The sequence below is a fragment of the Pelodiscus sinensis genome, chromosome 1 (assembly GCF_052426305.1).
Source record: "Pelodiscus sinensis isolate ZL-2025 chromosome 1, ASM5242630v1, whole genome shotgun sequence".
Lineage (NCBI taxonomy): Eukaryota > Metazoa > Chordata > Testudines > Trionychidae > Pelodiscus > Pelodiscus sinensis.
The window spans coordinates 343,189,922-343,212,045 of record NC_143052.1 but is presented as its reverse complement, the minus strand read 5'-3'; the positions used below and the strand labels follow the sequence as shown (position 1 = coordinate 343,212,045).

At 52.3% G+C, this 22,124-nt stretch overlaps 1 protein-coding gene across 1 annotated transcript; it reads right to left on the bottom strand.

The window, feature by feature from the left end:
• Positions 1-19,871: 19,871 nt before the first annotated feature.
• LOC149525991 (uncharacterized) lies at positions 19,872-21,635 on the bottom strand. Its single transcript, XM_089776600.1, has 2 exons — positions 20,788-21,635; positions 19,872-20,592 (listed from the first exon to the last, which is right to left on the bottom strand). Exons 1-2 carry the CDS (start codon positions 21,335-21,337, stop codon positions 20,000-20,002), a joined length of 1,143 nt encoding a protein of 380 aa, XP_089632726.1. The 5' UTR covers positions 21,338-21,635; the 3' UTR covers positions 19,872-19,999.
• Between the last annotated feature and the right edge of the window lie 489 nt (positions 21,636-22,124).

Here is a 22,124-nt window from a genome sequence, read left to right as displayed (position 1 = left end):
CTTTTCCCTCTGGGTATGTCTACACTATAGAGTTTTTTTGGAAAAATGGCTGTTTTTCTGAAAAAACTTCAATTACATCCACACTGCAATCGCATTCTTTCAAAAGAAAATCGAAAGAACAGAGGGGGTTTTCCGGCGTTGGCAATCCTCTTTCTATGAGGAAGAAGCCTTTTTCCGAAAGAGCTCTTTCGGAAAAAGGCATGTGTGGACGGGGAAGAGGGAGTTCTTTTTGAAAAATTGGAAAGAGGAAAAAGCCCAGGTGCCCTGGTGGCCATTCCATCCATAATAATCACAGTTTAAATGCGAGAAAGCGTCCATTCAGTGCAGGGCCGGCCCACAGCATTTTGGCATCTGAGGCAGGGAACTCAAATGATGCACCCATGCCCCCTTGCTTGGGCCAAAACTTTGAGGGTCTCAATTCTTTGGGTCCTAGTGGCGCCCGCCCCCACAGTCTGGCACCTGAGGCGGTTGCCTCAGTTCGTCCCATGGTAAGGCAAGCCCTGATTCAGTGTGTATGCTATCTTTTGAAAAAGCAGATCGCTTTTTCAATGCGCTTTGGCAGTATGGACCCCTCTTTCGGAAGAAGTTTCTTCGGAAGATCTCTTCCGGAAAAGCTTCTTCTGAAAGAAGCCTGAAGTCTAGACATAGCCCCTAGGAGTAACCACTGCTTGAACGTTCAAAGGTCAGATCACAGTATGAAAGGACAGTGATGGGCTGAGCCCAACCCTCTGTCTGTGTAGGACTCTTCTCTCTTCTTCTGGATGGTTTATTTTAAATTTACTCTAGTGACAGGCCTCCCGTTCCCTCCTTTGGGAGAGTAGGCCACAGATCTCACTGCTAGGATTGACCTACCCTGAACACTTCTACCACTCTCCTTAGTTTGGTATCTGATCACCTCAGCCAGCAGGCCCTTTCCAGAGTGATGGGCCCTTAGAGTGACTGACTGGAATTCTCCAGAGTGACTGGTGATTTTGGGGGTGCCTCCATTTTTTGGATGCCCAGTTTGAGGTACACTGTGGAGGCCTAACTTTCTGAAGGGCGGCAGTCCTTCATGGTCTGTCAGATTGGGTACCCAATAAGTAAGAGGAAGGCCGGTCCCAGGGTTACGGCTCTAACCTGGGACTTTCAGACTTAGAGTCAAGTCCTTGCTCTGTTCCAGACTTCCTGTGTGATCTTGGACAAGTCACTTAAGTCATGTGTCCTCTCTGCAAAACAGAGAAATGCTAGTCTTCCTATCTCCCAGAGGGGTTGTGAGGATAGCTGCTACATTAAAAGCCCTCAAGTAACAAGAGCCATATAAGTACCTAAGACCAGAGACTACACATGCCTACTGATAGAGCAGGGCAGAATGAGGGCAGCTGGCTACAGCAGTGTTACTGAGCATGCTCACTAAAAGCTAAGCAGCAAATCTAGGGGCATATGTGACCCAGCATGCTCCACCGCCATCACCTCTGCCTAATAAAATTAGGCTAATGGCTTGTCTGGTTGTAAACTGAGACAGAACAGAGGTAACTCTTCAGACTACTGGCTAAGAAGAGTTCTAGCTGAAAGACACAGCTCTTTAAAGAAATATTCTTTCTTTTATAACATGTTTCTATTTAGAAAAAAAAAATAGTCTCAAAGTGACCAGCAGATATTTTGGTTTTCTCAGTTGTATTTACCCAGTGAAGTCTGCCATAGCCTCACACTCATCCTATGCATCCCTTTGGCAACAATTCAGTGAGAGCATGAAGAATGTCCGGTTCCCACCACCCACGTACTGCAGATATGTAAGCAAGGGGAGAGTTAGAAACGGCTTTGGCAGCCCTGAGGCCTCATCTGTTCCACTTTTACATGGTCAGCAAAAAAAAATGCTCAAGTGGATATGGCGGGGAATAGGGCCTCATTTGTTCTAGTTCCCTTAGAGTAAGGGTGGGCAATTATTTCTGATGTGGGGCCACTCCCAAGATGTTGGAAAGTGATCGAGGGCCACACTCTTCCATGCTATTAATGGAGGAGGTGCAAGGTCTGGGGTGGAGGTTGGATGCAGAAAGGAGCTTGGGGTAAGGGATTGGGGTGCAGGAGGGAGAATGGAGTCTGGGAGGGAGTTTGGGCAAAGGAGGTAGTTATGACCTAGGGAACTGGGATGCAGGGTTTTGGGATGTGATTTAGAGTAGGAGGGGATTGTGATCTGGGAGGGGTTATAGGTAAATGTGGAGTAGTGGGGTAGGAGTGTGGGACAGAGGATTGGGGAAGGGAGGGGCTGAGGTGCCAGAGGCAGGTTCTCTCCAGATTTACCAGCTTGACTGCAGAGCTAAAGGCTTGCTGAGCTTAAAATGTTCCTGCCTACTCAGCCATGTACTTGAGTGAGTGAGCAGGAGGGTTGTGCTTTGTGACTGCCTGTTACTCAAACAGGCAGCTCCCATTGGCCAGTGTCTGTCCAGAAACCGGGGAGAATCAGGAGAAGCAATTAAAGAAGCATGATTGATGCAATCCATCACATTGACCCTCATTCCACTAGGAGTAACAGCTAATTCGAGTTAGGGGTTTACTTCGAACTCCCGTTTCATTCCCGTTTCATTGGGAGTTACTCCGGGCTAGTCAATTTCCAGAATGGCGACCGCCCGGGAACATGCTAATGAAGCAATTTCAGTCGCCCTCATTAGCCTCTCTAGTTCGAAGTAGGGGGCTAGTGTAGACGTTCCCTCAGTCTTCAAGGTGCCACAGGACTCCTCATTGTTTTTGCAGGTACAGACCAACACAGATACCCCTCTGAGACTTGTTTCTATCTTATTTTATCTGCATTTCAGAACACTGTTTCTGACCACAAGAAACTTGGTAGAAGTAGCATTTTATCTTTTTCTTAGAATTACACAATATACTTTTTTAAAGCCACAAAAAGCCTCAGGTTCTAGTCAAAGCTAAATTTTCCTTCCTGTTTTAAAATGAGGAGAAAATTGCAGGACTCTTTAGCGAGAGTATATTATATATCTACTACATATATATCCAGGCAAGGCTTCTAGCAATTGGCCAGGGACTAAGATGGATTTCTGGAAAATTCAGGGAGTCCCTCATGATGCAACACTGGTGAATTGTTGCAGAGCAACATCTGCTAAAGCAGTCCAGCTGTTAGCATCATACACAGATGTTAAATTGTTTCTTCCCCATTCTACTCTTTCAAGACTCATATTTCCATGCTGCTAAAACTTGATTTTGGGGCCTTCTCATATTACAATGCCACGTTCAAGAGTCAGAGCTGCTTCGATTTTTAGAATTAAGTCAGTGGTTTTTTCTGTTTTGACGAGTTAGTAAATCAAGAGGAACTCCCCAAACTATTGAGGCTTACGAGTTTTCTATCTCTGTCAATGCCCTTTTGAGAACTGGCTGAAAGCCAGTTCTTTGACTGTAAGAGAGGAAAAGCATTTAGCAGCTGCAAAGGTTTCTCATTTGCTCGGATGATCCAAACTCCCCTCTGACTGTTGGAATAAAGCAAATGTTGCTGGGATGAAGTGCTCTGGAAGGCTGGGTGAATCCTGATCTTTGATGGAGATGTAATGTGTCCAGTCCTCCAGGGCTTTGAATGTGTTGTAGGGAGATCTGGAGTACATTGTGCCTCTCACTCAAATTGAAACATCCTTGGGTGGGTCCCTGGAGGTCTCATCTGCTGTTTCATACGGGGCCATACACATGGTCGCTATTCAGCAAATAGAGTAATGCCCCAGATCATCTCTACTACGCAGAAGAGGCCACGCTCAGTCTGAACATGCCCTAGGGGCATGGGAGAGGAATGTGCTGCCCTCTGTGGGACCTGCCTGAAGTCCGTCTCCTGCTGCACCTTTGGCATTGGGCTCAGTGGGGGTGATGGGGTGTAGACTTGACAGCTGGTCTGAACGACCAGAACGAGCTGTTCACCACAGTAGCACCTCTGGCTGGGTCCCATGGGAATCTTATCAGGCAGCAATTCTCCTGAGGGGTCCACGTTGCTGCTGCTCCACTTCACTCTCGGCACCTCCAAATGCCACCTGGCCCTGGGGGACGTTTGCCAGCTGACCTGCCCTTCTGCCACCAGCTGTGAGGTGGGGACAGGAAGCTGTAGCAGGTGAGTGGAGGAGGTCGGAGGGGTGCAGCCTGATCCTACAAGGAGGGCTCTTCAGAGGGCCCCCAATCCTCTCCCTGCCATGTCAGTGCATCCAACAGGCATGATGATAATTAACATTTGGGCCTCTTTTAGCACCTTCTATCAAACTCTATCCTACATAGATATTCCCCCCCCCCCCCAAAAAAAAAACATTTTCAGTGGCTCAGAATGCAAGGCGCTGACGGTATTCCCTTCTAGCAATACACCACCGGGACAGACTGTAACTTCCTCTCTGCAATATACATGGCTGTAATCCACATGGGCTGGTGGGCTGGCTAACTCTAGTTCTGTAGCGTGCACTGTCCTCTGGAGGAGGGAATGTTCTCTGGCGCTTATGCCTGCCAGCTCAACAGAACTAGCCATGAACCAGCGTTTTATAGCACTTGTGCCAGCTGGGGTAAACTGGCACAAGTGTAGCTGTGTGATGTAGTAGGGATTGTATTCACTCTTGTAGTCACTGTATTCACTGTTTGCTTTGTTGTGTTGTATGTGATCCTACTGTCCTGTACTGTTCTGCAGTAACTCTGTGTGGCTGTGTCTGACTGGCAAGTTTTTCTGCAAAATCATCTGATTTTGCGGAAAAACTTGCCAGCTGTCTACACTGGCCGCTTGAATTTCTGCAAGAATACTGACGATCTCATGTAAGATCGTAAGTGTTCTTGCGGAAATACTGTGCCGCTTCCGTTCGGGCAAAAGCCCTCTTGCGTATATCATTTGCGTAAGAGGGCCAGTGTAAACAGCACAGTACTGTTTTCCACAAAAAAGCCCCGATCGCCATTTTCGCGATCGGGGCTTTTTTGTGGAAAACTGTGTCTAGATTGGCCATGGATGCTTTTCCGCAATAAGTGCTTTTGCGGAAAAGCGTCCTGCCAATCTAGACGCGATTTTCCGAAAATGCTTTTAACGGAAAACTTTTCCATTAAAAGCATTTCCGGAAAACCATGCCGGTGTAGACGTAGCCTCTGTGTGTGTGCCTCAGTTTCCCTGGGCACTGCAACACTATCTGGATGAGGAGGGGAAGTCTGGGCTTGACTCACTGTGTCAGTATTTTCAGTCTCTTTAGTCCTGAGGACCAGGTGACAGCAGATAACACCTTGCCCAGGAATCTGAACAAAGGATGGGGCGGAGCTGCCTAGAGGGCTGGGTGTGTGAGTTTAGTTTTTCTGCTGGTTTAGGGAGGGGGGAGCCTAGCTAGTATAAGGAGCCAGGCAGGGCCCAGAGCCCTGGCTGTGGGCCCCCCTATCTGCAAGATGGATTGTACTGACTGCTCCTGGAACAAGTCTGTGCTAGGCGGTGTCCCTGTGAACCAATACACCTTCTGTTCTGCTTGCCGGCTGAGACTCACGTCTGGCTGTGGAACGGGGTGCAGGGCTCCGTGACTCCCCACACTCCATGGCAATAGGACTCTTGCAGATCTCCCACTTTATAAAGGTGGGGATGCCCATCATCCCTTTAAACAGAGCTGTTAAGTGACTTGCTCAGTGCCCATCTCCCCAGTCCATGGCAGAGCCCACCCACCCTTTCCCCATAGCAGTTGGAAGTGTGACTGTGCAGAGACCAGGCCTTGGCTAGGCTGAGGCAAACCAATACGATGGGATGTCTCAGAGGGATAGCCATGTTAGCCTGTAACTTATTTCATGTGAGGAAGTGGGTTTTGCCCATGAAAGCCCATGATGCTATAGATATATTTTTGTTAGTCTCTAAGGGCCCGTCTAAACTACGTTTTTTTTTTCGAAAGAGGATATGCAAATTCCCATGGGAATTTGCATATCTTCTTCCGATCTCTCTTTCGAGATCCCAGGAACCCTAAGGAAGCAGCAACAGACAGAGATTTCTGTTCCCCATTGAAAGGGGAGCACCTAGCTGAGATGAAGAATTGAGGTTGTCAGGCAGAGTTTCTCAGCCTTTTTCTTTCTCAGGTTCCTCCTCACCATGTGACGAAAACCTCCGCGGCTGACCTGTGTCACAACAACTGGTTTTCTGCGTATGAAAGCCAGGGCCAGAGTTACTGGGTTGCAATCAGGACAATTGCTCAGGGACCCTGTGACATGGGGCCCCCAAGCATAGGGCTCCAAGCAGTTGCCCTGATTGGAAGACCATAGCTCTGGCCCTGGCATCTATATGCAGAAAACCAGTTGCTGTGTCACAGATGGTTCTGCAGTTACCCAGATGGTTCTGGGCAGGGGTTCAAAGCAACAGGGAGCTCCTGTCCCAACCCCACTGCACTGCCCTCACTCCCGCTCTGCTGACTTGAACTGGGTTCAAAGCTGTAGGGAGCTTCCCTCTCCGTCCCCCGCTGCCGCCCTGATGATGTGAGCTTGGGGCTTAAAGTGGCATGGAGCTCTGGGCCAATCTCCAACCTGCTACTCTGCAGCTCCGAGCTCTGGGGCTCCCTCCAGCCGCTGCCACACTGCTACAGCAGCACTGTATAAACCCCAGCTCCCCTGAATTCCACTGCACCCCAGTGCCATTGCCTCCTTTGCCCCCTCCCCTCCCTGTCAGTGGGCTTGTGGTGCAATGACATTTGATGCCCCTGATCTCAAGGGGAGGACTCCAGAGACATGAGTTCTGTTCCTGACGCTGCCATTGGCCTGTGGTTTGACCTTAGCTGAGTCACATGGGCTACGTCTACACTGGCATGATTTTCCAGAAATGCTTTTAACAGAAAAATTTTCCGTTAAAAGCATTTTCGGAAAAGCGCATCTAGATTGGCAGGATGCTTTTCTGGAAAAGCACTTTTTGCGGAAAAGCGTCCGTGGCCAATCTAGAAGGGCTTTTCCGCAAAAAAGCCCCGATCGCCATTTTCACGATCGGGGCTTTTTTGCGGAAAACAGAACTATGCTGTCTACACTGGCCCTTTCGGGCAAAAGTCTTTCGGAAAAAGACTTTTGCCCGAACGGCAGTAGCATAGTTTTTCCGGAAAAGCACTGATGATTTTACATTAGATCGTCAGTGCTTTTCCGGAAATTCAAGCGGCCAGTGTAGACAGCTGGCAAGTTTTTCCGGAAAAGCGGCTGATTTTCTGGAAAAACTTGCCAGTGTAGACACAGCCATCTTGTCTCTGGGCCAGTTTCCCCTCCTGGCTCTCTTGTGTGTCTTGTCTGTAACTGCAAGGCAGGGCCCAGCTCTCAGGTGTACATACAGCACCTAGCTGTAGTGACTAATGGCAGAACAAGGAGCAATGGTCTCAAATTACAGTGGGGGAGGTCTAGGTTGGATATTAGAAAAAACTATTTCACTGGGGGGGGGGGGGGTGTGAAGCACTGGAACGGGTTACCTAGGGAGATAGTGGAATCTCCATCCCTAGAGGTTTTTAAGTCCCGGCTTGACAAAGCCCTGGCTGGGATGATTTAGTTGGGGTTGGTCCTGCTTTGGACAGGGGGTGGACTCTTGAGGTCTCTTCCAGCCCTAGGATTCTGATTCTAATGGGGCCTGGATCTTGGTTGGAGCCTCTAGGGGCAGCTGCAAAATCAACAATAACCTCACTCTCTTAAATAAGAAGCTCCCTTTGAAACAGAGCTGTACATTTCGCCTCGTGGGAGGAAAGGAACACATGCCCAGAGGCACAGGGCATCAGCTGCAGCCTTGCGTGCCCCGGCAGCCCTGGCCATGCAGCATGCACAGCATGGAGATGTTTGCATTGTAGCAGGAATCCCACAGGGAGGTGCGGCCTTTTCCCAGGCCTGAGGCAAGCTTTCCTTCTGCAGGAATTGTGTGAGCCAGGGACTGAAGGCAGAGGGAATGGCTGAATGAGGCCTCTGTTCCATCCTAATTGCCTTGCGGGATTGTTACAGGCTGACGACAACCTAAAAAATGTGTCTTTCCTCCATTTCACCCTTCAGGTCACGTCCATCCTGCACCAGGCCGGTTTCCTCCCTCCATCACCAGGGGATGTGTCTGTGACAAAGGCAGAGCCTGAATCAACCTCCCTGCCCTGGAGCCGAACCCAGTGACAGTTTTGAGTCTGACCCTCCTGGCTTGGGGTTTTTCTCAAGTTAATTTACTGCAAGAGCCTAGAGAGAAGCAGTGGCGCAGGGGGAAACAAGGGCGTGATGAAGGAGTGGGGTGCGAGCAGCTTCTAGCTTAAATAGCTTGGGAGGCCAACAGAAGGGTCCCAAACTATTTAAAGGGGTAGTACCCAATTGTTATAAAGTAATGCCAGACATGCTCCATAGGTATTTTAATACCAAGCTGTGATCATTGGGAACTCCAGCTCCAAACAGGCATCGCTCCATGTTGGATCTAGAACAGCGTTTCCCAAACTATGGGCCACTGCCCGATACCGGGCCATGTGAAAAAAATGCCAGGCCTCAGCGTGGCTGCCAGGAGCGGAGCGGGGCAGGGCGGTCTAGGAAGAGGTGTGTGTGTGTGGGAAACCGGCTGCCAGGAAGCAGGGTTGGGGGCAGCAGGGCTATCCGGTGGAGATCGGGGCGGGCGGGCAGCGGAAGCAGGGCTGGACGGGGGCGAGGGGGCTGGCCAGGGGAGATTGAGAGCAGAAGTGGGGAGGGGACTGCGAATTGGTCGGCAGGAAGCGGGACTGATCCGGGCACATGCAGACCTGGGCACACAAGTGAGTCTGGCCCCGGGGATTCCATTTTGCGCCCCTTCCCCATACCCTCCCTCGAGTAGTTGGGAACTGCCTGCCTGGTAGACACACTCATGCAGCCTGAGAACATCTACCAGCCAGGCAATTCGCAGCTACGGACCTGATACACCTAATTATAATAAAACTTACCTAATTAGAAAATACCAGACAGTTTATATGTCCGGTATTTTCTCAATTTGTTTCCCGGACAGAACCCTCAAATACCAGATTATCCGGTACGCAACTGGACACCTGGAAACCCTCCTTGCACCCTCCCTCCTAGCCAGATACCCTACCCCCAATCTGCTCCTGCTCCCACCTCCTGGAGTGCTCATGTGGCGCCGGGTCCCCCCAAGCCTTGGAGGATGCAGCCGGGTGAAACACTGAAAATGTATTCATTTTTAATTCTTTTTTTTTTATATGCGTTTATATTTCTGGACTGCAAAAAACAGTACTGAAAAAAATGGGTTCCAACTAAAGTAAAAAGTTTGGGAAACCCTGGTCTAGCCGGCTTTCTATCCATCTTACAGTCCTTTTATCCAATCCATATTCCCTTAACTTGCTGGCAAGAATATTGTGGGTGACAGTATCAAAAGCTTTGCTAAAGCTGGCACTGGGGGCTTTGAGAGGACTAGAAACAACTTATTTGATTATCCATCATTTGCATAATGAATATGCAAAGGAATGTTACAGGTCCTCCAAAAGCTCATGCATGGATTTACTGGTCCCCATGTCAAAAAGTTTGGGAACCCCTGCTCTAGAAGATGCAGCATACTGGACTGCATGCACATTCTTTGGCCATGATTTCACACAAGAAGGGAGGGGAGCTGCAGTCTGCTCAGGGCTAGCTCTAGGGTCCCTAACTTGAACAGTTTAGCAGCCCACGTAGCTCATTGTGTTGCCTGCTGGAAGTGCGTGTTCATAAGAGTTATCTTGTCATACAGACAATAGCCCTATTGCAGCCAGCCTGCTGGAAGGGCAGCCCACAGAATTTCCAAAGACATAATTTTCCTGTCTGAAGATGGAGTTTGATCGAAGCCAAATGTTCCTGCTGGAACACTTTGACCTTTTTCTAAGTTTCTAAAAGAGATCCTCTAGTTCAGTGCTTTTCAGTCTGTGATCCGTGGGCCCGTGGGGTCTGCAGACTATGCCTGAAATTTCCAAAGGGGGTCTGTACTTCCATTTGACTTTTTTAGGGGTCTACAGATAAGAAAAGGTTGAAAACTCCTCTGCTAGTTCGAACAGGAATTGTTTTTTGGGGTAAGTTGATGGGTAAGTTTCCCCAGACTCCGCTGCAGGAATTGTTAAAGCACACTAGGAAACTATTAGTGAGCAGCAGCTGGGTCTACATGAACCAGTAATATGTAATATGTAAGTGCACTTTAGCTATTACACCTCTGTGAAGTGCATTAACACATTGCAGAGACAAGCCCTGAATTAGCATGTGAGTTAGGGTGTGTCTAGACAACAGGGTTTTGTCGATAAAAGTGGACTTTTGTCGACAAAACTATACCAGCGTCTACACTACCACTGAGTTCTGTCGACATAACATCGACAGAACTCAGCAGTTTTGTCGACGCTGGTAAACCTCATTTTACGAGGCATAATGTCTTTGTCGACAGTTCTGTCGACAAAAAGGGCAGTCTGGACGCGGGGGTTTCTTTTGTCGACAGAACAAGACCTCCAAGCAAGCCCCTTGCTGGACAGTCCTTCTTTAGGAAAAACCTCTTCTTGGTCCTGTCTGTAGCCATGTTTTAAAGGCACAGACATCCCTGGCAGGCATTGTGACAGGAAGCTGGCCACTGTGAGAGCCTGTCAGCCCAGAGCTCTCCCAGCGTCACCTGCACGTGGCCATGTGTGCAGCTCCAGAGCCACGAGGCCCCCAAGAACCTTTGAGGGAGCCAGCCCTGGTGCCCACAGGTGACAAAAAGAGAGCCCCAGCCTGGTCAGGGACAGAGGTCCTGACCCTGCTTGAACTGTGGGGGGAGGAGGAAGCAGTCCAGGAACTATGGCCAGCATCTATGGCCACATGGCTCAGGGGCTGGCCGATAAAGGGCACCACCCAAGGAACTTCACCAGGGATACATGAAGGCCTGAGAGCAGAGCTCGGCTTCAGGTGCAGCCCCAGTGCACTGCACCTACTATCAAGAACTGGACCGCATCCTGGGAGGCCAGGAACCTATGTCTGCACCAGTGCTCGTGCAGACAGGGTTGCACACACCAGTGCAGCAGAGCCAGCAGGAGGTCCCCAGGGAAGATGTGGAGGAGGAGGAGGAGGAGCAGACAGAGGACACCCTGACCCTGACTCTGCAGCCTGTCCCAGAGACGCAGGAAGCCTCGCAGGCATCCTCCGACGCTGGAGAAGGAACATCAGGTGAGTGCAGGCAGGGTCACAGACACAGCACAGGGGAGGTGGGAGCAGAGAGGATGCAGAGCAGTGTTCACATCTTGGTCCGCCCTCCTGGACAGCTTGCATCTCTCTGTGCATGTACAAGCAGGCAGGCAGGGGGTGGGTATGTGGGTGGGGGGCATGGGAGACCCAACGTGCAGCAGGCCTCTGTCCTACTGTGGCTGCACACTGATCTGGCCTGGACGGCCACAGTGGAGGGCGGGAGGATCTAGGGGGTGGAGATGGACATTGTCCTAGCCACAACGGGTCCCCTGTGCAGCCGAGGCGGCTGGCAAGGCCAGACGTGGCCTACCAGTAACAACATTCCCATCCCTTGTTGTATGGACTTGTGTGTGAATTGCTAACATTGATCGGTTCTCCCTCTTCTTCTCCACAGCTGGACCTGCTGCTGATATCTGCCGAGAAACTCCTGTGCCACCACCCACCCAGTCCCACAGCACCCGCAAGCATTGGAGGACCTACAACGACCTCCTGAGGAGGCATGTGGAGGCATTAGAGAAAATTGAGGGGACCATGGCCAAAATGCAAGAGATCATGGCTGAAAGAGCGAGGGAGGAGGCTCGGTGGCGTACTCGCCTGCTGCAGGACTTCCTCCCAGAGTGGAGCACAATGTGTGCCACCGTCCGGGAGTCCCTGGCTGTGCCAGGTCCTCTCCCCCTGGGGACTCCTCCTGCCCATCCAGCTCCAGCCCCCTCTGATCCCCCGTCCTCCCCCTCAGCCCCCTCTGAGCCCCCATTCTTCTCCCTTAGCCCCTGCCACCCCTCCAGCCCTGCCCCTCCCCCCCCCCTCCGCTAGGGCAGAGTCATTGTCAGCCCCAACTCGAGCCCGAGGACAGCAGGGTCCACGGGCAAGGGGTGGCAAAGCCTTGCGGCCCAGGCGAGGCCGCCATTACTGGGTGGGGTTGCGACTTCTTTGGAGGATAGGGACATAATTCAGAATGACCTTAGCAAGTTAGAGAAATGGTCGGAGGTAAACAGGATGAGGTTTAATAAAGAGAAATGCAAAGTGCTCCACTTAGGAAGGAACAATCAGTTCCATACATACAAGATGGGAAGCGACTGTCTAGGAAGGAGCATGGCGGAAAGGGATCTAGGGGTCATAGTGGACCACAAGTTGAATATGAGTCAACAGTGTGATGCTGTTGCAAAAAAAGCAAATATGATTCTAGGTTGTATCAACAGGTGTGTTGTAAGCAAAACTCGTGAAGTCATTCTGCCGCTCTACTCTGCACTAGTTAGGCCTCAGCTGGAGTACTGTGTCCAGTTCTGGGCGCCACATTTCAAGAAAGATGTGGAGAAATTGGAAAGGGTACAGAGAAGAGCGACAAGAATGATTAAAGGTTTAGAGAACATGACCTATGAAGCCAGGCTTCATGAACTGGGCTTGTTTAGTTTGGAAAAAAGAAGATTAAGGGGGGACATGATAGCGGCTTTCAAATATCTAAAAGGGTGTCACAAGGAGGAAGGAGAACATTTGTTCCTCTTGGTTTCTGAGGACAGGACAAGGAGTAATGGGCTTAAAGTGCAGCAGGGGAGGTTTAGATTGGACATTAGGAAAAAATTCCTAACTGTCAGGGTGGTCAAATATTGGAATAAATTGCCAAGGGAGGTGGTGGAATCTCCCTCTCTGGAGATATTTAAGAACAGGTTAGATAGATATCTGTCAGGGATGGTGTAGACGGAGCTTGATCCTGCCTTGAGGGCGGGGGGCTGGACTCGATGACCTCTTGAGGTCCCTTCCAGTCCTATGATTCTATGATTCTATGATTACCCTTAAGTTGTCTGCCCTCCCTTCCTCCCTCCCTCCATGTTGGAAATCCCCCCTCCCTCCCTCCCTCACTCCATGTTGGAAATCCCCCCTCCCTCCCTCCAGGTTGAAATCCCCCCTCCTACCACAGTTATAAACACAAGTTAATAGTTAAAAAAAAAGTTTATTTTTCACAGTTGTTAAACAATTCTATTTTTTATAACAGATCTAAATTCTAACGTTACTCCTTGATAAACATATTTCTCAAGTTTAACATGGTGTGTGCGCCTTAACTATTCAGAGGCTGATGCAGGGATGGATTGTGGGAGGGAAGGTTTTGGGATGGGTGGGAAGGCCCACAGACCCCATTGGGGATACCTTGGGGAGTCATAGGGCTCCAGCTGAGAAGCGCTCACGCAGAGCCTCCCGGATGCGAACCCCTGCCTGATGGGCTTGGCGAACGGCAGCTGTCCGAGGCTGCGCAAACCGCCTGCCCTCCACTTCAGCCATTGGCCCCCAACCTAGGAGGAAGGCCTCCCCTTTGCTCTCCACCAGGTTGTGGAGGATGCAACATGCTGCCACCACCTCTGGGATATTGTGTTCCCCCATGTTAAGGCGAGTTAGCAGACACCTAAACCTTCCCTTCAACTGGCCAAATGCGCATTCCACCTGTAAACAGGCGCGTGTCAGGTGCGCATTAAACACTTCCTTGCTCGGGGTCAGATGCCCTGTGTATGGCTTCATAAGCCAGGGCATGAGGGGGTACGCCTCATCGGCCACAATGCAGACCGGCATCTCTACGTCCCCGATAGCAGAGGTTCGCTGGGGGAAGAAGGTTCCTGTCTGCAGCCTTTTGTACAGGTGTGAATTGCAGAAGATCCGAGCATCATGTGCTCGGCCCGACCACCCCACACACAGGTCCATAAATAGTCCACGGTGGTCAACCAGGGCCTGCAGCACAATGGAAAAGTACCCTTTTCTGTTGATATACCGGGCGGCATGATGGGTTGGTGCACGGATGGGAATGTGCGTTCCATCGAGCGCTCCTCCGCAGTTTGGGAATCCCAGCCCTGCAAAACCAGCCATGATCGTGTCTAGGTCTCCGAGGCGGACAATCCGATTCAGCAGCTGTGAGTTGATGGCCCTCACCACCTGCAAAAATAGACACATACAAACACACACAGATTATGAAGTCAGAGGGGTTGCCCAAGTCCTTTGGCGACCATCCGCTCCCCCCAAGAACCCAGAACCCCCCCTCCTCCCAGTGATTGCTCCCAGTACTATCATGGTGTAAGACAAAGGAGCCCTCCACCACCTCTCCTCCATTGCCCCCCACCCATCCTTTTTCGGTTACAGTCTCCTTACGGACTGCCCTCCCCCCATCTCCAAGGGACTTACCTCCATCAACACAGCACCTACAGTAGATCTCCCCACACCAAACTGCTGTCCCACTGACCGGTAGCTATCAGGAGTGGCCAGCTTCCATAGGGCAATAGCTACCCTCTTCTCCAGCGGGATGGCAGGGCGCAGGTGGGTGTCCTGTTGTTGCAGGGTGGGGGCAAGCCAGTTGCAAAGCTCCAGGAAGGTGGACTCCGCATCCTGAAGTTTTGGAGCCAAGCCTGATCATCCCACTGCTCCATTACGAGCTGGTCCCACCAGTCCGTACTTGTTTCCATCCGCCAACATTGCCTGTCTGGGAACAAGTTCAGAGGCAGGAATAGTGCTGCTGCATCCTGAAGGAGGGGCTCCAGTCTGGGCTCAGGTTCCGGACCAGGCATTAACAGCATGATAGTCTCATGCAGTTGCAGCAGCATTTGAAGCACCATGGAGTGGGGCCAGCGCCTGGCCAGGGGAAGCTCTCGCTCCATGGCAAACAAAGGTTAGGAATAACCTTAAAAAAAAAAACCCACACTGCTGTGCTGTGCCAGGAAGCAGGGCACTCCAAACAGGCACTGCAGAACCTTTGCTATCCCTCTAGGCAGCTGCAGCAGCAGAGCAATGGCTAGTCAGGGGGGTGGCCCTTTTAGCATGCGTCTCTGCAAAGTGCAGGCAGCAGAACAAGGAAGTACATGCTGCCCCTGTGACCTGGCAAAGCAGTTCCGGGTACTTTCTTCTGTCGGCAGAGCGCCCTGCAGTCTGGACGCTCTCTGTCGACAAAGCAAATAGTTTTGTCTATGGCTTGATGTAGTCTAGACGCGCTTTGTCGACAGAAGTTTTGTCGATAGAATCTGTCAACAAAACTTCTGTCGACAAAACCCTGTAGTCTAGACATACCCTTAGCATCAGAAAAGAATACACTCTATTTCTAGTGAAGACATGCCCTGAGACCTAGAACTCAGATAGGATACATCTACACAGCAGTGTTATGTCGCGCTGGAGGACTTCTTACTCTGACTCATGGTAACCCTCATTTCATGAGGGCTACGTCTACACTGGCACCTTTTTCTGGAAATGCTTAAAACGGAACAGTTTTCCGTTATAAGTATTTCTGGAAAAAGCGTGTCTACATTGGCAGGATGTTTTTCCAGAAAAGCGTCTGTGCCAATGTAGACGCGCTTTTCTGCAAAAAAGCCCTGATCGTCATTTTCACGATCGGGGCTTTTTTGTGGAAAAGACTACTGTGCTGTCTACACTGGTCCTTTTCCGGAACAGTTTTCTGGAAAAGGACTTTTGCCCGAACGGGAACAGCATAGTTTTTCCGGAAAAGCACTGATGATTTTACATTAGATCGTCAGTGCTTTTCTGGAAATTCAAGGGGCCAGTGTAGACAGCTGGCAAGTTATTCCGGAAAAGCAGCTGATTTTCCGGAATAAGTGGCCAGTGTAGACACAGCAGAGGAGTAAGGGAAGTCAAAAGGAGAGTGGTCTTCCTTTGACTCCCTGCAGTGGAGACAGCACCAAAAGTTAAGCTATTTCGACTTAAGCTATGCAATTGACATAGCTGAAGTTGCATAGCTTAATTTGACTTTAGCCCTGCTGTGTAGACATACCTATAGTGTCCAGTTTTCATAGACAGATATAGATTTTTACACAGTAAATGTATTGTCTGTCCACTAGAGCTACTGCTTTTTGACTCTGTGTCCTCTGACCTTATGGAAAGAGGCGTTTGGGGGCTAGAAGGTTGTTGTCAATTCCAAACAGTAAATGAAGTACGAGACAATCACGTGTGGGTGTGGGTGTGGGTGTGGGTGGTGGTGGTGGTGGGGGGGGGGGTGAAGCTTCTAGCCTGGTTAAAACTGTTGTACATTTCTATGTAAATTATGTATTGAATACCCCTTCAGAGGATGTTGCTTTGTCCCAAATGCTGGAAGTGCAACTAAAAGACAGAGAGTCCCTGTGTTTTAGCATGCATGATGCATGTTACTGATGGGCAAAAAGAGACTGAAGTGATTTTGATTGCTTTGAGTCAAAGACGATGACTTTCTGTCTTCCCCCGCAATCAAAACGGAAACCTCATCCTTATGCCAGCACTTCTTGAGTGGTAAGTTTTGGTGCCCCCTGGTGGTGGCTGAGGCATCTGCGCAATATGGCCATTTTCGATAATGATGTATTTCCTGCCATACCTTTCTTGCTCCTTTGGCAACTTCTGTCTTAATCATGTGTTGGAAGATGGTGTCAGGTTTAAGGTCTCTGAGAGCGTGTGTGTGCGTGTCTACATGCATGTGTGGGTGGGCGTTTTTTTGGATTTGGGAAAGTTGCTGTTTCTCTCAAGCCTTTTTTTGCCTGTGGGGGTTGAGATGCTTCTGTTGTTCACAGACTCTGCCCAGGCATTGAAATACCAACCCCCTCCATCCTGCCATGGGGCTGGAACTTCTGAAGATTGTCACAAAGCTCGGAGGGTCAGTAAGTTTGGCCACCCTCGATCTTGTCTGACCTTCTGTTTGTCACTGGCATTAAAACTTGGCTACACTAGGGCTGTGTCTAGACTGCATCCCTTTTCCGTAAAAGGGATGCAAAGTAGACACATCTTAAAATAAGGAATAAGGGATCTTTCGGAAAAGGCTTTATTTTACGAAAGATCCCCATCTAGACTGGCGCTTTTTTCTGGCAAAGCTCCGAGCTGGGAAAAAACGGCGGCCATGTTTATGCAAATGAAGCGGGGGGGATTTAAATCCCTGCTTCATTTGCAATTGCGATGTGTCTAATTTGCATCCCTTTCATGGAAAAGGGATGCAGTCTAGACACAGCCTAGGGTTTTAACATTAGCTAACACATTAAAAACACATTTTTCTCATTGAAGGCACAACCTTAAAGGAAGCCTAAATTGCCCAGGGTACGTGAATGCTATTCAGCCCCCTCTAAGGTGTCTCATATTTGGGCTTTGGCCTCTGTCCCTTAAGCAGAAGGATAAACTCCTGTAGCCAGCAGCACATCCTCCCTACCATTCACTTCAGAGCCATTCTGCACGAAGACAGTGTTGTGAGGGTTAAATGGCTCTTTTCATTCTGGTCCACATTTTTGCTGCTGAAGAACAGCACAGAGCTGTACAGGCCTGTCAGATGCTAAGGAGTGAGCAGCGGGGCATACCTTTGGGAGGTTCTGAGTGACAGAGGAGGGTTGAGAGATGTCTGGGAATGCCAGCCTTGGAGGGAAAGCAAATGTTAGCCCCACAAGCATCAGGTGAAATGTGATTTGCATGCAGTAGATGGATGAGACAATTTGGACACCTGTGGCCCACCCGCTTCTAGGGAGCGTCTGGTGCTCATGCATAAGACTCCCCACATGGGAGACTCACACACTGCCTATGGCAGGCATGTCCAAAGTCCGGCCTGCAGGCCAATTGCGGCCCGTGTTCCGGTTTAATACGGCCCCCACATAATTTGGCAATATCTATCTTTTATGGCCCCCAACGAATCCATATGTATTGAGATGAATACATTGTAAAATCTCAGTTAATGTCAGTTGGTCTAAATCAGTTATAAATATATTTAGACACAACATGTATACTTGGTGTTATGTTCCTGTTTATATTTTTTGAACTTAAAAGTTGACAGACAACCTTTATTACCAATAATATGTAAGGGTACGTCTACACTACAGCGCTAGTTCGAACTAACTTAGTTCGAATTAGTTAATTCGAACTAAGCTAGTTCGAACTAGCGCATCTAGAACTAAAAACTAGTTCGAACTAGCGTTTTGCTAGTTCGAACTAGCGCGTCCACACTGATTGGACGCAGGGGGGCATTTAAGGGCAGCTGAAACCGGTTCTGGCAGGGCATCAGGTCAGCAGTTGCTTTGTGTGGCTGCTGTCTGAGGCTATCTGAGGCTCGTGCTTAAAGGGACCCCCCCTGGACAGCCGGTTCTCAGCTTTTCCTGCTTGCTTGCCAACCTCGCCGAGGGACAGCAAAGCGTCGGTCTCTGTGCCCGTCTGTGTCGGTGCTTCCCTTCGGGGGGGACCGCCGCAGGTGGCAACATGGAGCCACAGCTCGCCCTGCACCTTCTGGTGCACGTTCTGGACTTGCTGCTGCAAGCCTGCCAGCAATGGCTCGAGGCTGCCTGGCACCACCTGGGGAACGTCAGCCCCCTGCCTCTCCGCCTGGCCGCCCTGGGGGCCGTGGAGGAGCCGCGGCGGCGCCCCGGCACCGGCGTGCCCCGCCGCATCTGGCGTCTGGACACCAGCAGCGACTGGTGGGACCGCATTGTCCTGGAGCGCTGGGACGACCGACAGTGGACCCAGAACTTTAGGATGAGGAGGGACACCTTCCTGGAGCTCTGCGAGTGGCTCGCCCCTGCCCTGCAAAGAAGGGACACTCGCATGAGGCCCGCCATCCCCCTCCAGAAGCGGGTGGCCATCGCCCTCTGGAAGCTCTCCACGCCGGACAGCTACCGATCCGTCGGGAACCAGTTCGGCGTGGGGAGATCCACTGTCGGAGCAGTGCTCATGCAGGTACGGCGCTCGTCGGCCACCGAGCCGGGGGGCAGGGGGGCTGCGAGGAGGGGATGGGCCGCCCCAGGGACAAAGGGGGGGGCGGGAGGAGGCGAAAGCGCCCCGCACCGGAGGGGTCGGGCTGTCCCGGCCGTACTACACGCCGCCAGGGGGGTTGCTTCCGGGAGTGGGGCGCGGGGCACTGCCAGGGCACGCACGCTCCCAGCCACCCGGGCGCCCCACTGATTGACGCTTTGCTGTGTCTCTCTCCGCAGGTGGTCAAGGCCATCAACCGGGTGCTGCTCCGCAGGGTGGTCCGCCTCGCCGACCCGGATGCCGTCATCCGGGGATTCGGCGCCCTCGGCTTCCCCAACTGCGGGGGGGCCATCGACGGGACGCACATCCCCATCCGTGCCCCGGAACACCAGGCGTCCCGGTATGTGAACCGCAAGGGGTACTTCTCCGTCATCCTGCAGGCCGTATGTGACCACCGGGGACAGTTGACGGACATAAATGTGGGCTGGTCCGGCAAAGCACACGACGCCCGGGTGTACCGGAACTCCTCCGTGTGCCAGCGGCTGCAGGACGGGACCTTCTTCCCCGACCGCCACATCAGGGTCGGGGACGTGGACATGCCCGTCTGCCTGGTGGGGGATGCCGCCTACCCACTGCAGCCCTGGCTCATGAAGCCCTACACGGGACACCTCAATCCCTCCCGCCAGGCCTTCAATAACAGGCTGAGCAGGGCCCGCATCGTGGTGGAGGGGGCCTTCGGGCGACTGAAAGCCCGCTTTCGATGCCTCCTCACCCGTCTGGACCTGGCCGAGCACAACATCCCTCCCGTGGTGGCGGCATGTTGTGTGCTCCACAATTTGTGTGAGCGGAAGGGGGAGGCTTTCTTGCCAGCCTGGATGGCTGAGGCTGACCGCATGGCTGGACACTACGGTCAGCCCCGCACCGCCGCCGTCCGGGAAGCCCAGCGGGGGGCCATCCGGATCCGGGAAGCCCTGCGGGAGAGCTTCCAGGTGGAGGAGGAGGAGGACTGACCTCTCCCTGCATGCCCCACCGGGGCCTTCTTCCACCCTACCCCCCCCCTTCCCCTTTCCCTCCCTAGCTACTGTACAATAAAGACACCTGTTTTTCAAACAAAAACGTCTGTTTATTTCAGAGAACTGGGGTGGGGGAGGGAGGAATGAAGGTGGGAGAAGGGAGGGGGAAACCTGGGACGAGGGAGCTGGGAGGGGAGGGGAGGGAAGGGAGGAAGGGAAAGGAAAGCTCAGGGGTGGGAGTCTGGGTGCCTCTCCCGTCTCGCCACACTGCGGGTCCGGGGGCGTCGGTGGGGAATGGTTGTGGAGGGGGGGGCAGAGAGGACAGGGGGTGTGGAGGAAGCAGGAGCGGAAGCAGGAGGAGCAGGAGGAGCAGGAGGAGCAAGAGGGGGAGCAGGGGGAGCAAGAGGGGGAGCAAGAGGGGGAGCAGGAGGAGCAAGAGGGGGAGCAAGAGGGGGAGCAGGGGGAGCAAGAGGGGGAGCAAGAGGGGGAGCAGGAGGAGCAAGAGGGGGAGCAAGAGGGGGAGCAGGGGGAGCAAGAGGGGGAGCAAGAGGGGGAGCAGGGGGAGGAGGAAATGGAAAGCGGTCTAGCAGGCTCTGGAGGTGGCCTCGCAGGGCACGGCCCTGCTCCTCCAGGGCCTCCAGACTCCTCTGGCGCAGCCTGAGGTCCTCCTGGACCCAGTGGTCCTGGAGACGGAGCTGTCGGTCCAGGAACCGGAGATGCCGCCTCTGGTAGTCCTCCTGGTTCCTGGCTGTCCTGCTTGCCCGGGCGCGGGCGGCTGCTGCAGGCGGTGTGGTGCGCCCTGCAGTCCCTGGTGCTGCAGCTGTGGTGCAAGAAGACCAGCGGTCAATTACCCCAGGGGCCCAGGTGTGTGAAACCCAGCTCCCCTCTGCAAGGCCAGGGCCCCTGCAGGATCCCCAGCTGCTGCTCCGTGGTGGGCAAGGCCCAGGCGCACGGTCCCGGGGCTCCCTCTCGCCCCAGCCCCCCGTACACATAAGGGGAACACGAGGGTACTCACAGGTGGACGCCTCCCCGGCCTCTGATGATGCAGGCGAGCGGCTCTGTGGGGTGCCTCGGGGGTCCCGGGTCCTGGGAAGGCTGGCAGCAGGCTCCTGGCTCTCAGAGCCCTCTTGCTCCTCCTCGGTGTCCAGGAGCGGTCCCTCTGCCCCGGGGTCAATCACGTCCCGGGGGGCAGGGACGGCATGAGGCCCCAGGATGCGGTCCAGGGCATGGAAGTGGGGGCAGGCCTCCGGGTCAGCCCCTGGCAGGCAGGCCCGGGAGTAGGACTGCCGCAAGTCTTTAATCTTGCAGCGCACCTGCTCCCGGCTGCGCTGGTGGCCCCTGGCGGCCAGGCTGGCAGCCATGCGTCCATAGACGGCCGCGTTCCGGTGGCTAGTGCGGAGATCGTGGACATTTGAGGCTTCCCCCCAAACCTCGATGAGGTCCACGATCTCCGCACTTGACCAGGCGGGCGCCCGCCTTGTGCGCCCCCGGGCAGGCTCCCGGGAGCCGCCAGGCTGGTCGTGGGGAGCAGTGGAGGGCTGGGAGCCCTCGGATGGCTGGCTCATGGTGTGGCAGGTGCAGGCTGTGCAGGCACGGGTGCTGGCAGCCTTGCAACTGGCACAAAGTGAGTAGCCAGCCCGTGGCCCTTTAAGGGCTCCGGGGCCGGGAGGGGGGCAATAGAGTTTCCCTGGTGTTGGCCAGAGTGGCCACCAGGGAAACCTGGGAAGCCTTAGCCTCCCACTAGTTCGAACTAAAGGGCTACACAGCCCTTAGTTCGAACTAGCTAGTTCGAACTAGGCGTTAGTCCTCGTAAAATGAGGTTTACCTAGTTCGAACTAAGCGCTCCGTTAGTTCGAATTAAGTTCGAACTAACGGAGCGCTAGTGTAGCGCATAGGAAAGTTAGTTCGAACTAACGTCCGTTAGTTCGAACTAACTTTCTAGTGTAGACATACCCTCATGTACTTTACAATGTTCCTGACATATATTTCAGCTTCCTGGATTTTTTTTCATCTGGCCTTCAGATATGAAAGGCAGAGTGATTTAACACCTGTTTAGATTTGTCATCCATATGACGAAATGAAAAGTATGCCGTTTGCAATAAACTTTGCATAAAATAGTTAATTTGCATTTAATTTTAATGGTTCAAAGAATGTCAGGCAAAATGGTCGGCCCTCATGCATGTTCACTTCATCAAATCTGGCCCTCTTTGAAAAAAGTTTGGACACCCCTGGCCTATGGTGATGGGCCACATCAGCCCGAAGTAGACAGACTACTGCGTCATGCCTGTAAATTCAGTACTTGTCTACCTGGAACCTCTATGTTAAAATATGGTAACTATAATGGGGTCCACC